Raw genomic sequence first — 12,961 nt, 5'->3', positions numbered from 1 at the left:
TTTAATTTTGTAGAAACTACACTACAATTCTATATTTTTACAAATTTTGCTACAATAGTTAATCTCTAATCACACTTTCTACTATTATAGTGCCAAAAGAATTATATATACATATATTCCATATTATATTATTTTTAAAATTTATAAATTAAAATCCAACACTAATTATATAGATATATATATCGTAAAAATTTATAAAATGGCCTCTAATAATCAATTTGTAGTTCAAAAAAAGGAAAGAAAAAATACACATAGGATGCTCATACTAGCCCCCTCTAATTATGTAGGGTGCCACACCCTGACCTACTTCTACAGGGTGCATTGAGGTCACTTTTTTTTTTTAAATAATGTTTATTATTATTATTATTCTGGATCCTAGTGTTATTTCTTTGCGGACAGCTGTTGGCAGATACTAATATCACAACACAACACAACACATCATATAATTCAATCCAAATAAAAACCCTTAACCAAGAATGCAGCAATGTAAATTCTCCCTCCCTATCCTAAAGTTAAACCAACCAAGATTTCCAAACAAATATTAGCATAAAGTTTTAAAATATAATATTCTTTTCACTGTTTTTATCTGTCCCATATTTCATGAATTTTTTTTTTAAATAATTATCCATCTTAATTTTATTTTAAAATTTTTAATTTAATTTTTTTAATTTTAATTAAACTAATTAATTATCTTAATTTTAATCTATAACTATTTATATTATAAATTAATTATTTTTACTAATATATTTTTAATTATCTACTAATTAGTGTCTACAGTTGCCCAACGCGGAATGGAAACAGTATAATACTTCACAATGTAATCAAAAGAAGGCAATTAATTAATTGAAATTTTCAAGAAACTCCATGTCAAATATAAACTCTTTATACTTGCAATTGTAATGGATCAATTACAAACCATTCATCACTTTTCTTCTTCTTCTTCTTCTTGTTTTTTGGGTAGGGAGTTGATTGATTGACTTTGATATACTCAATCCAATTCATCTTCAGAAATGAAATAAATTCAGAAGCAAGCATCCAGCAAGCAACAACAGCACAGAGCAGCCAAACTGCACCAATCATTCAAACACCACAAGTCAATTTTCAAATAATAATAATAAAGCTGATAGAAATCCCTAGAAATTCGATTCTAAACCCTTAACACAACAAATAAGCGACAGATCTGAATAACCGTCAAATCCGATCGAATCAGAAATCCCCAAATTGCACCAAATCATTAAGAACAGTGGAGAATTCAGTGAAATCGAAATACAATTAATCAAAGGAAGAGAGCGTACCATCCTTGAAGGCAGCCGGTACTGCCGCTGGACTGCTGCTGAGGCGGCGGCTGGGCGTACTGCGGCGGCGCGTATCCCTGCGGCGGATACCCCTGCTGTGGGTATCCGTATCCCTGCGGCGGGTATCCCGGAGGAGGATACGCGTCCTTCGGCTGCCCCTCCGGCGGATATCCTGCGCATAATAATTTACCGCAATCGAATTAGACTTGGAATTAATCTGAACCGATCCAACCAAAATCGATACGAATCTCACTTACCCTGAGGAGGAGGAACGCCGACCGGAGGCTGATTCTGATTGTAATAGCTCATGATTAATCTGAAAAAATCTCGGAATCCTTCGGATTGGGTATATTTGGGGAAAACAGCGACTAGGAAATGGAAATAGAAATGGTAATGGAGGGAGGTTTACGCAATGTATGAGAGAGAGAAGGTGAAGATATTTTTCATTTATAGGAGTGGTCACACGCGTTGAAAGCGCGTCGAGATGCCTGCTGCCTTCGTCGCTAAGCATTAGCAGCAAAACATCATCATCGTAGAGGTAGGCCTTTGGGACACGTGTCGTTATTCTAGAATACTACTGTTAGCCTTACGGGCTTGTTCGGGCCGAATCGAAGTAATCAGCTCGCCATGTAGTGAGTCCACTATTATAGCAGCCACGGTCATAAAACCGGCCCAAGCTAGTTATTTTTTTAAATTTTATTTTCTTTTTTTTAAAAAAATATTATTAATAAATTACTTCATGTATCTCATGCTATATTTATTTTGGAAATAGTATTAAGTAAGATACTTTTAAAATTATATGAAGGAGAATTATTATTATTATTTTATTTAAATAATGTGATGAGATAACGTGTAATAAAAATCAAGTATTATTTTCTATTTTGATATATCCAAAAAATAATATTGCAAGATGCTTGGGACTAAAGTAGTACTTAAGTTTGAAAATTATGTACATAAATAAAATTTTGTGTCTTGGGGTAAACTTGTATTTGTTCTGGGTCACGATTACAAATACATTGTACATATTATATATTTTTTTAGTTTCAATTTAAATTATTATTTTTATTATTTTTATATATTTCATTTCAAAGTATCATTTTTTTATTTTATAAAAAATAATATAAATTAATATTAAAATATTATTAATTTTTATTTAAATTACAGACATATCATTACTCATACAATTCAATTGTAAAAATATCAAAAACTCTTACAAATTTCTACTAACTAATTAAATACTACTCCATCCATCCACTTATTTACATTTCATTAAATACTCTATTTTTTTTACAAATATTCTTATTTTACATCACATCATTATTTTTACACAAAAAAAAATAAAGACAAAAATATTGTTATCCTACTTTTAACTACTCACTGTCATCGCGCCAAAAGTAATTATAAACATTGTAAAAGTAAATATAAACATTGTAAGTGGAACAAAAACCCAAAAAACCCAAAAAATCTATTTGATTTGAAACAAAAAGAGAATATAATTCTGTCCCATAAAAACATTTACTAAATTTATAATAAAATTTATTTTACATTCAAAAAATTACATCAATTCTTATTTATAATATATCATATAATTATTCAAATTCAAAATTTTGCTATTCAAATCTCAATTCAAAATCATAACTCTCTAAGACAAACACACCCTAGTTTCTTCCCTATCAATTAAAAATTCAACTTATAATCTTGTATATGTGAATTTTACTTTTTCTGATGAATATATGAACATGGTCATATTTATTTGTTTCCCTCCTAAATTTATAATATTTCCCAATGTAAAAATATAATTTAAAATATAACTATCTTAATTTGCCTTTCAAAATCTTAACATCACTTACATATTACATAAATATTCACATTTCACTACTCCAACAAAGACAATAAAAATAAAATAAAATTCACAGATTCCACCACTATTAAAATGTGAAATATTATAATGATAATAAGTTACGCATTGCTATCATTCAATAATATATCACAATTTTAAATTTACATTCAAACTTTTTTTACTGTACATTTTAGAGCAATAATAAACAACGGCTCTAATTTTTGGACATTTATCAATAGTACTTGAAAATATATATTCCGATATGCTCTAGAGCAATAAAAAGTAACAGTTATTTCGAGACCTTTGTTAATAGAAATTTCTAGGAAATTTCTTTCATTGTTCACGTATAATACAATAATTTAAATACATCTTTCATTGCCCTAACTTTAAGGAATAAAAACAATAATAACATAATTGACAATTTTCAACCAAACCTACAATAAAACATAACCATGCAATTACTGTAGGTTTGGCTAAACCTCCCAAGGGATTACTGTAGGTTTGAAATTCGACAGTTGGAGACATGCTAAAGTTTTTTCATTTTTTTATTTTTTTTATTTAATAAAATATATAAATATAATTTTATAAACAATAAAAAATTTTATATTATAAATAAATAATATTTAAAATATATATATATTGACAAAATATAAATTCATAATCAAATTATACAATTATTAATTTTACAAATTTAAATTTAATACATATTTCTATTATTATATTCATTACTTATCAAATAAATAAGTATCAAAATTCTTCAGACCAAAACTTAAACCAAACCCGAAAAAAACACATAATATCAAACCTTATCTTAGAATTTAAATAAAAATCAAACTCAAATTCAAAATGCTCCAAAAAAAAAAGTCTCTAAAGAAACACACCATATCCAAAATGCTCCAAAAAAAAAGTCTCTAAAGAAACACACCATTGATGCAGTCCCAAAAAACACCAAAGTTCTTACATGACTTCTTTGTCATCACAATCTTTAAACAAACTGCTGGACAATCAGAACTAAACTAAAAAACAACATAACGCATCATAATTACCAGAGATGAAACATCTGTGCAATTATTTTAAAAATAAGACTGAAAAGTTTAGGAAGAAGGTTTCAAATGAAAATAATACAAGGGTTTAGGGTTTAGGGGAGACCATAAGGCAAAAGCTCGAGAGCGTATGCAAGAATTTAAAAACAAATAAATAGCAAGGAACAGAGATATCTATAAATCATATTCCACAAAATAAAATCTTATAGATTGAAAACAACTTCCACATTGTACAAAAATAACAAAAATGTGATCTCCAAAAACAAAACAAATCTAGCGGAATGCACATTGCGTGCTCGATTTGCTTTATATACAAAGATTTAAAAGACAATAAATCATGTCGAACAAGTCAACACAAACCAAATAGCAGATTAACATACATATTATAAGCAGATCTGTTACGAGATTAACTGAAAATTTATTTATGATAAATTTTAAAAAATAATAATATGCACTGTTAAGTTTCTCTTCATATGCTTACTGTTGGATTTGGGATCAAATATGTGTATCGAATATGTTGTTAAAGTCATTATTTTATTCAGTCTTATTATTTAAGTGATCTAATTAATATAATTAATTATTGACTGATAGGTTTGATTGTTATGGAATGAAAGTGCAGCTACCCGTATAATATTATTATTTTGGTGACGTGACAAATTAATAATATTAATTAAGGGCATAATTGTAATTGCAATTATGTTTGCCCTATTATAAATAGGCTAGGGTTAGGTCCCCATGATCAGCACGCCGTAAAAGAGATCTGATTCTCCCTGCAGTTTCTGCTCCTCACCCGTCAAGGACAGAAAAGAAGCCGGCTCTCTGATCTTGGAAGACCAAACCTTTAATCACCCAAGATTTGTATATGGCTTCATCAGGTACGCTTCCGCTTTAAGGATCGGGCATCTAATATTCAACAACTGGTATCAGAGCCATGTTGCCCGTATTTGGTATTGATTCTGTATGGATTTTCGAGATTACCATCTCGAGGGGGGTGTCAAGTATTCCACATTGGATGTAATGTTAGGATTCCCCTACTTTATAAGGGGTAAAGGGCTACTCCACTTACAACAAATTGGTTTTAATTGTTGGAAGTACATAAAAGGCATACTGTGTGTGCATACGTGTTTATGTCTATATATTTACATGGTTATGAGTCTTGAAAGTACAAATATTTATTTAATTATTAATTTTCATATTTAGCATGTTATAAAGACTTGCAATTTGGCAACATGTGTATATATAATATGATGTATGTGTGCATACGTGTTCAAACACAATTAATCATGCAATCTTGATTAGACATCTCGGTTATTTATTTAATTTTATTTTGTGGAATAGAATATATTGAAAGCATGTATGTATATATATTGTAATGTTTCCTCAGAATATGCCTCCGTACATGCATGTCTGGACATTCATTAATTCATTTATTTATTGATTTATTTATGCATTGAATACATGTCATGAATTCATGTTTATTTGTTTATAAATATATCATCAATATTTTGGAATATATTATTTATGAAATTGATGTATGCATCTTCAGAAATTAATTTTGCTTATATTGCAAATATTTCAACGTTCAGAATTGGAAACTCATTAATAATGCTTGCTGCGTTTTGACGGTGAAAATCTAGTATTTGAAGTTGCCAAAGTAACCTCTCTTATATGAAATTTTTTCTTGATAACGTAAGTGTTTATATGTTTATTTTAATTCATGTGATTATTCTTCGGCCCAAAGGCAGTCGATAATTGACAGAATAAAATATACATCTGCGATAATATGTATGGGACAATTATATAGATTTAACTTATGTGAATAGTAAATCAGTCCAAAGATTGGTTACTGTTTGACATTACCTTATTGTCCGTATATGATTATTGCAACAAGATGACTGTTTGCAGTTAATGGCATTGATCCAAAGATTAAACATTAATGTTGCGTTTAGTGTCTTGAGATGGGATTGCATTATTTTATTTTGAGTTTCATTATGCTACTTGAGTACTTATGTGTATATTAATTCCTTGTTATCTTCAGGATCGAATCTTTTGGTATCTTCTAACTATTCAGTCCCAATACTGTCTGGGGACAACTATCAGCACTGGAAAGAATCAATATTGATTCATTTGGGCTGTATGGATCTAGACTTGGCATTAAGGATAGACCAACCCCCTTCTCCTACGGAAGAAAGCACTGCAGATGAAAAGCAGTTGTTTGAGAAGTGGGATAGGTCTAATCGCCTTAGTCTAATGATCATAAAGAAAAGCATTCCAGAAATCTTTAGAGGCACGATATCTGATGATATCATTACTGCCAATGATTTCCTTGTCGAAATTGAGAAACGCTTTACCAAAAGCGATAAGGCGGAAATGAGTACTCTTCTCAAGAGTCTCATTACCATGAAGTATAACGGCAAAGGAAATATAAGGGAATACATCCTGAACATGTCTAATACTGCTTCTAAGTTGAGAGCACTTAAGTTAGACCTTTCAGAGGACATGTTAGTCCTATTGGTTTTGCTCTCACTTCCTACTCAATACGATCAGTTTAAAGTCAGTTACAACTGTCAAAAGGAGAAGTGGACTCTTAATGAGCTCATCTCTCACTGTGTTGAGGAAGAAGAAAGGATGAAGCGTAATAAGACTGAAAAGGTACATGTGGTGGATACCTCAAAGGATGCAGGCGGCAAGAAGAGAAAATATAAGGCCGTTAAGGTTGAGACTGCTAAAGCTCATGTTCCAGCTCCAGCTCCTCGGGCTCGTCCTGAAAAGACTTGCTTTTTTTGCAAGAAACCTGGACATGAGAAGAAGAATTGTACTAAGTTTCACGATTGGCGCGTGAAGAAGGGTACGTTTCTTACTTTGGTTTGTTCTGAGGTTAATTTAGCTTCAGTACCTCGAAATACTTGGTGGTTAGACTCTGGATCAACTACTAACATCAGTGTTTCAATGCAGGGTTGCCTGAGCTACCGAAACCCAACTGATGCTGAAAGACGCATTTACTTTGGAAATGGGGACTCAGTAGAGGTGGAAGCCGTGGGCATTTTCAAGCTGTTATTGAGTACTGGACATTTTCTTGAATTGCAAGACACTTTTATTATACCGTCATTTAGACGGAATTTGGTCTCTGTTTCTTATTTGGACAAATTCGGTTATCATTGTTCTTTTGGAAACAATAAAGTTGAGTTGTCTTTTAATTCATGTTTGGTTGGTTTTGGTACTTTTATGGTGAATGACAGTTTATATATGCTCGATACTTTGGTTTCCTATAATGAGGCACTTAATATGGAATCAAAAGGTACTAAGCGAAAATTTCATGACTCTAGTTTATTGTGGCACAAACGTTTAGGTCATATTTCAAGAAACAGAGTTGAAAGACTCATTAAGGATGGAATCCTTAATTCCATAAATTTTTCAGACTTTGACGTTTGTGTCGATTGCATTAAGGGTAAACAAACCAAGGTTAAAAGGATAGGTGCTTATCGAGCTATGGATGTCTTAGAATTGATACATACAGACATTTGTGGGCCTTTTCCCACTCCTTCGTGGAACGGTCAACAATATTTTGTGTCATTCATAGACGATTATTCTCGATATGGTCATCTGTACCTTATTAAGGAAAAATCTGAGGCACTGGACATGTTCAAAGCATTTAAGGCTGAAGTTGAAAATCAACTAAGCAAACGCATTAAGACTGTCAGATCTGACCGTGGAGGAGAATATTATGGCAGAAATGATGGCTCGGGTGAACAACGTCCAGGTCCTTTTGCTGACTTCCTTAAGGAGTGTGGAATCGTCCCTCAATACACCATGCCCGGTTCACCTAGCATGAACGGTGTTGCTGAGAGACGAAACCGCACATTGAAGGATATGGTTCGAAGTATGATTAGTCAATCTACTTTGCCACCATCATTATGGGGAGAAGCATTAAAGACAGCAGTCTACATCCTTAATCGAGTGCCAACTAAGGCGACTGCCAAAACACCCTATGAACTCTGGATTGGGCGCAAGCCTAGCTTAAATCATCTTAGGGTGTGGGGTTGTCCAGCTGAGGCGAAGGCCTATAGACCAAATGAACCAAAGCTAGCACCTCGTACAGTAAGCAGTTATTTTATTGGCTACTCGGAACGGTCAAGGGGGTATAAATTTTATGATCCCACATCAAGAACTATTTTTGAGACGGCTACTGCCAAGTTCTTTGAGGATGTTGAGTTTAGGGGGAGAAATACAGTTTTAGACTTTACCTTTGAGGATCAAGAAATCACTGATGTGATTGATAAAACACCTCATGAGTTAGCAGTCATTCCAGCTCCCATAGAGTTTCAAAGTGCGACTGAGGAACCCGTTCGCATAGAACAGGAACCTATACCTATGGAACAAACTCAACAAACTCAAGAACATACAGTTCAAGAGCCAACGCAATTGCGTAGATCCACTAGAGAACGGAGAAATGCCATTCCAGATGATTATGTGACATTTCTTCAAGAAAATGAGGATAATGATGGCATGACTGAGGATGATCCAATTAATATTTATCATGCCATGAAGGGTCCTTATTCAGATAAATGGATTGATGCGATGCGTGATGAGTACAAGTCAATGCAAGACAATAAAGTTTGGGAACTTGTCCCATTGCCAGAAGGTGCAAAACCCGTAGGTTGCAAATGGATTTTTAAAACCAAACGGGATGCAAATGGTAATGTGGAGAGGTATAAGGCACGTCTTGTAGCTAAAGGCTATACTCAGAAAAAGGGGATTGATTATAAAGAGACTTTCTCTCCGGTTTCTTCGAAGGACTCTTTTAGGACAATCATGGCTCTTGTGGCATACTTTGATTTAGAGCTCCATCAAATGGATGTTAAGACGGCATTTCTGAATGGTGACATTAATGAAACGATCTATATGGTACAACCAGAAACTTTTGAGATCGGTGATCCAAAGCAAATGGTTTGTAAATTAAGAAAATCCATCTATGGGCTCAAACAAGCGTCTCGACAATGGTATCACAAGTTTCATCAAGTAATTCTCTCATATGGTTTTGAGATGAATGTGGTTGATGACTGTGTTTATCATAAGTTCAGTGGGAGCAAGTTTATTTTCTTGGTTTTGTATGTGGATGACATTTTACTTGCCACGAATAATGTGAGCATGTTGCACGAAACTAAGAAATTTCTCTCGAGTAACTTTGAAATGAAAGATCTTGGTGAAGCATCTTTTGTATTAGGGATCCAAATATATCGTGATAGATCTCGGTGTATTCTCGGATTATCTCAAAAGAGCTATATTGATAAAATACTCGAGCGATTCAGCATGCAGAAATGCAAGCCGGGAGATACCCCTATAGCTAAAGGAGAGAAATTAAGTCTCAGCCAATGCCCTAAAGCAAATCTGGAAATTGAGGAGATGGAAAAAATCCCCTATGCCTCGGCAGTTGGGAGCCTCATGTATGCACAAGTATGTACGCGTCCAGATATTGCGTACATAGTCGGTGTGTTAGGCAGATACCTTAGTAATCCTGGATTGGATCACTGGAAGGCAGCCAAGAGGGTGATGAGATACCTGAAGAGAACCAGTAATCACATGCTCACATATAGGAGGCCAGACCAATTGGAGATCGTTGGATACTCTGACTCCGACTTTGCAGGATGCCAAGATAGTAGGAAATCTACATCTGGCTATGTTTATATGTTGGCTGGTGGGGCCATCGCTTGGCGCAGTGCCAAACAGACACTCGTTACCAGTTCCACGATGGAAGCTGAGTTCGTGGCGTGTTTTGAGGCATCACAACAAGCGATTTGGCTAAAGAACTTTGTCGTTGGGCTGCGAATCATTCCGATGGTTGAAAAACCCATCAAGATTTTCTGCGACAACAATTCAGCCGTTGAATACTCCAACAACAATAGGAGTTCATCCAGGTCAAAACATATTGACATTAAGTTCCTAGTTGTGAAGGAGAGAGTGAAAGATCATCATATCTCGATCGAGCACTTAGGGACGAAATCTATGTTAGCAGACCCCCTAACTAAAAGTGTAACGCCTAAGGTCTTCCATGAGCATACTGCTCATATGGGTGTGTTACAATTTGAGGAAGCTTCACTGTAGTGGGAGTATGCATTTACATTCTTTTGTCCTTCACTTGATATTTGTTTTATACTCTTTTGATCAATATTTCGGTTATGATGTTTTAGACATTATGATTAAGTAATTTACGATCTCATTCAATTTGGACCAGTAGAAAATTGACATATTTAGATCACACTTATGTAATTTTCTCTCTGCACGTTCCATGATTGATCTATGTCATTTGATTACACTGATATTTGTGATTACTGTGAGTTTAGCTGTTGATACGGCGAATGCTTCTTTAGTCCTATATTGCTGTGATTGATGGACCAGATTGTTGCAATCCTTGTTTTATAATGACTGAAAATCGAGCTCATAAGGAACAATATGTTCATTCAGACACATACTAGATCCAGTGGGAGATTGTTGGATTTGGGATCAAATATGTGTATCGAATATGTTGTTAAAGTCATTATTTTATTCAGTCTTATTATTTAAGTGATCTAATTAATATAATTAATTATTGACTGATAGGTTTGATTGTTATGGAATGAAAGTGCAGCTACCCGTATAATATTATTATTTTGGTGACGTGACAAATTAATAATATTAATTAAGGGCATAATTGTAATTGCAATTATGTTTGCCCTATTATAAATAGGCTAGGGTTAGGTCCCCATGATCAGCACGCCGTAAAAGAGATCTGATTCTCCCTGCAGTTTCTGCTCCTCACCCGTCAAGGACAGAAAAGAAGCCGGCTCTCTGATCTTGGAAGACCAAACCTTTAATCACCCAAGATTTGTATATGGCTTCATCAGGTACGCTTCCGCTTTAAGGATCGGGCATCTAATATTCAACACTTACTGCCGGTAGAAAAAATAAATAAATAAATAAAATAAAATCACAGATGAAATCCTGATACACAACGAATTCAAGAGAAGCTCAAAAATTAATGGCGATAAGAATCAAACAGATGTAGGTCTAAACCAGGCCCCCAAATCACAAGAAACGAATCAGAGAGGGCAGACATGCCGACCTTAAGCCTCCATCTCTGTGCACACAACCATGCTGCCTTCATAGCCATTGAATCCAGAGCATCGGCTTATTGTGCACAGATTAAAAACAAACATGAAATCGAACGCATTCATAGATACAAAAACCATGAACATAAAGCAACAAAACAATAAATTCCTCGGCTAAATCGTAAAGATGCGATGACGGCAAGAGCAATGTGAAGCGGCGGGGATGCAAGCAGTGTCGTATTTATAGGCGACGATCTGATGGCGGCTAGGGTTTCAAGTTTTCTTCCCCCAGACCGTGCATTACCGGAAATGCCCCTATCCTTTTAGGTTTTGGTTTCAAGAGAACTCATACGGATCAACCCGACCCGGCGGCAATGAAATTTTTATAATAATACACTGTGCTTACGAAATTAATTATAAATTATAATTCATTAATAATATATTAAAAATTATAATATGATTAAAGTATTAAAAATAATAATAATAAATGTAGAACTATTATTTAATTTATTTTTTCTTAAATAAACTATAACTATGATTAACAAACTAAAACAACATAGTAGGAAATGTAAAATTATATATGAGTTTAATTTATTTTTTCTTATATTATATGCCAGCATTATAAAAATAATTAAATTACTATAACTATTATTTTAATATTAGATTTCTTTTTGTTTGGTTTATACAAGTGTTTTCTATTATACAAGCATGAGTATTCAAATGCTTTTTTTTTTTTTTTTCTAACCAAACATCAAAAAATGAAAAAAAAAAATTGAATTTTTAAAAAAAAAACATAATTAATATATATGAAACAAAAAATCAATTTTAATCTCAATATAACTAATGAATCAATCTGTCACAATATAAAAAATCATCAATTTTGTATTAATATAATTCATTTCAATCAATTTTAGTCCCGCCGTTATTGAACTAACGATTCAATGACGATGCAAACAAAATTGATAAATTTTTTATATTATGACCAAAACTAATTTATTTTTATTATATTAAAAACAAAATTGATTATTTTCCTATATAAATATAATAAAAAATTATTATATAATTGCATTTTGTCGATAGTAGTTTGAAATTAATTTGAAATGTAAGTATTAATTTAAAATTTTTTAAAATAATATTGATATAATATTATTTAAAATATATATTATTAAAAAACGGTATAAAGTGAATAGTATTATTTTAATTTGAAATAACAAACTCTAAATAAACATAAAGTTAATTAAATTAGAATTTAATTTAGAACATATTTTTCAAATATAGGATCTAAAATCTAGAAATAATGAATATATTTTTTCTAAGATTTTGGTTTTGAATAATAAAATTTTGAATTGAAATAATTATTGTATATGATATAAATATATATTGATATGATATTTGATTGTAAAATTAAATTTTAATGTAGTATAATAAATAAAAAATGAATATTTAATTTTATTTTTTTAAATAAAAATAGTAAAATCATGTTGAAAGTTTACAAGTCAATATACATATTTTTATCTTTAATTGTAAACTTTCTCAGTCATTCTAAGTTTTTTTTTAATATATATTTTAGATCATAATCAAAATAATTTTTTTTCTTTTTGATGAAATTTACGGGAAGACCTTTTTTCTGAAATTTCCATTGTACTTATTTTATTGGATAATGTTGAAACGTAATTTGGATTTAGCGGTCTACTCGAC

At 32.3% G+C, this 12,961-nt stretch overlaps 1 protein-coding gene and 1 non-coding gene across 2 annotated transcripts; both read right to left on the bottom strand.

The window, feature by feature from the left end:
- Window positions 1-818: 818 nt before the first annotated feature.
- Window positions 819-1,727, bottom strand: LOC127259955 (cysteine-rich and transmembrane domain-containing protein WIH2-like). Its single transcript, XM_051287574.1, has 3 exons — window positions 1,553-1,727; window positions 1,296-1,467; window positions 819-1,067 (listed from the first exon to the last, which is right to left on the bottom strand). Exons 1-3 carry the CDS (start codon window positions 1,602-1,604, stop codon window positions 1,022-1,024), a joined length of 270 nt encoding a protein of 89 aa, XP_051143531.1. The 5' UTR covers window positions 1,605-1,727; the 3' UTR covers window positions 819-1,021.
- A 9,485-nt stretch (window positions 1,728-11,212) lies between these two features.
- Window positions 11,213-11,321, bottom strand: LOC127260209 (small nucleolar RNA snoR100). The gene has a single exon (XR_007840650.1). It is a non-coding gene; the product is annotated as a small nucleolar RNA snoR100 (small nucleolar RNA).
- Between the last annotated feature and the right edge of the window lie 1,640 nt (window positions 11,322-12,961).

This window comes from Andrographis paniculata, unplaced genomic scaffold (genome assembly GCF_009805555.1).
Source record: "Andrographis paniculata isolate CXL003 unplaced genomic scaffold, ASM980555v1 Contig60END, whole genome shotgun sequence".
In the NCBI taxonomy this organism is placed as follows: Eukaryota; Viridiplantae; Streptophyta; class Magnoliopsida; order Lamiales; family Acanthaceae; genus Andrographis; species Andrographis paniculata.
Note: the sequence above shows the minus strand (reverse complement) of the source record. Positions and strands in the feature narration are given on the sequence as shown.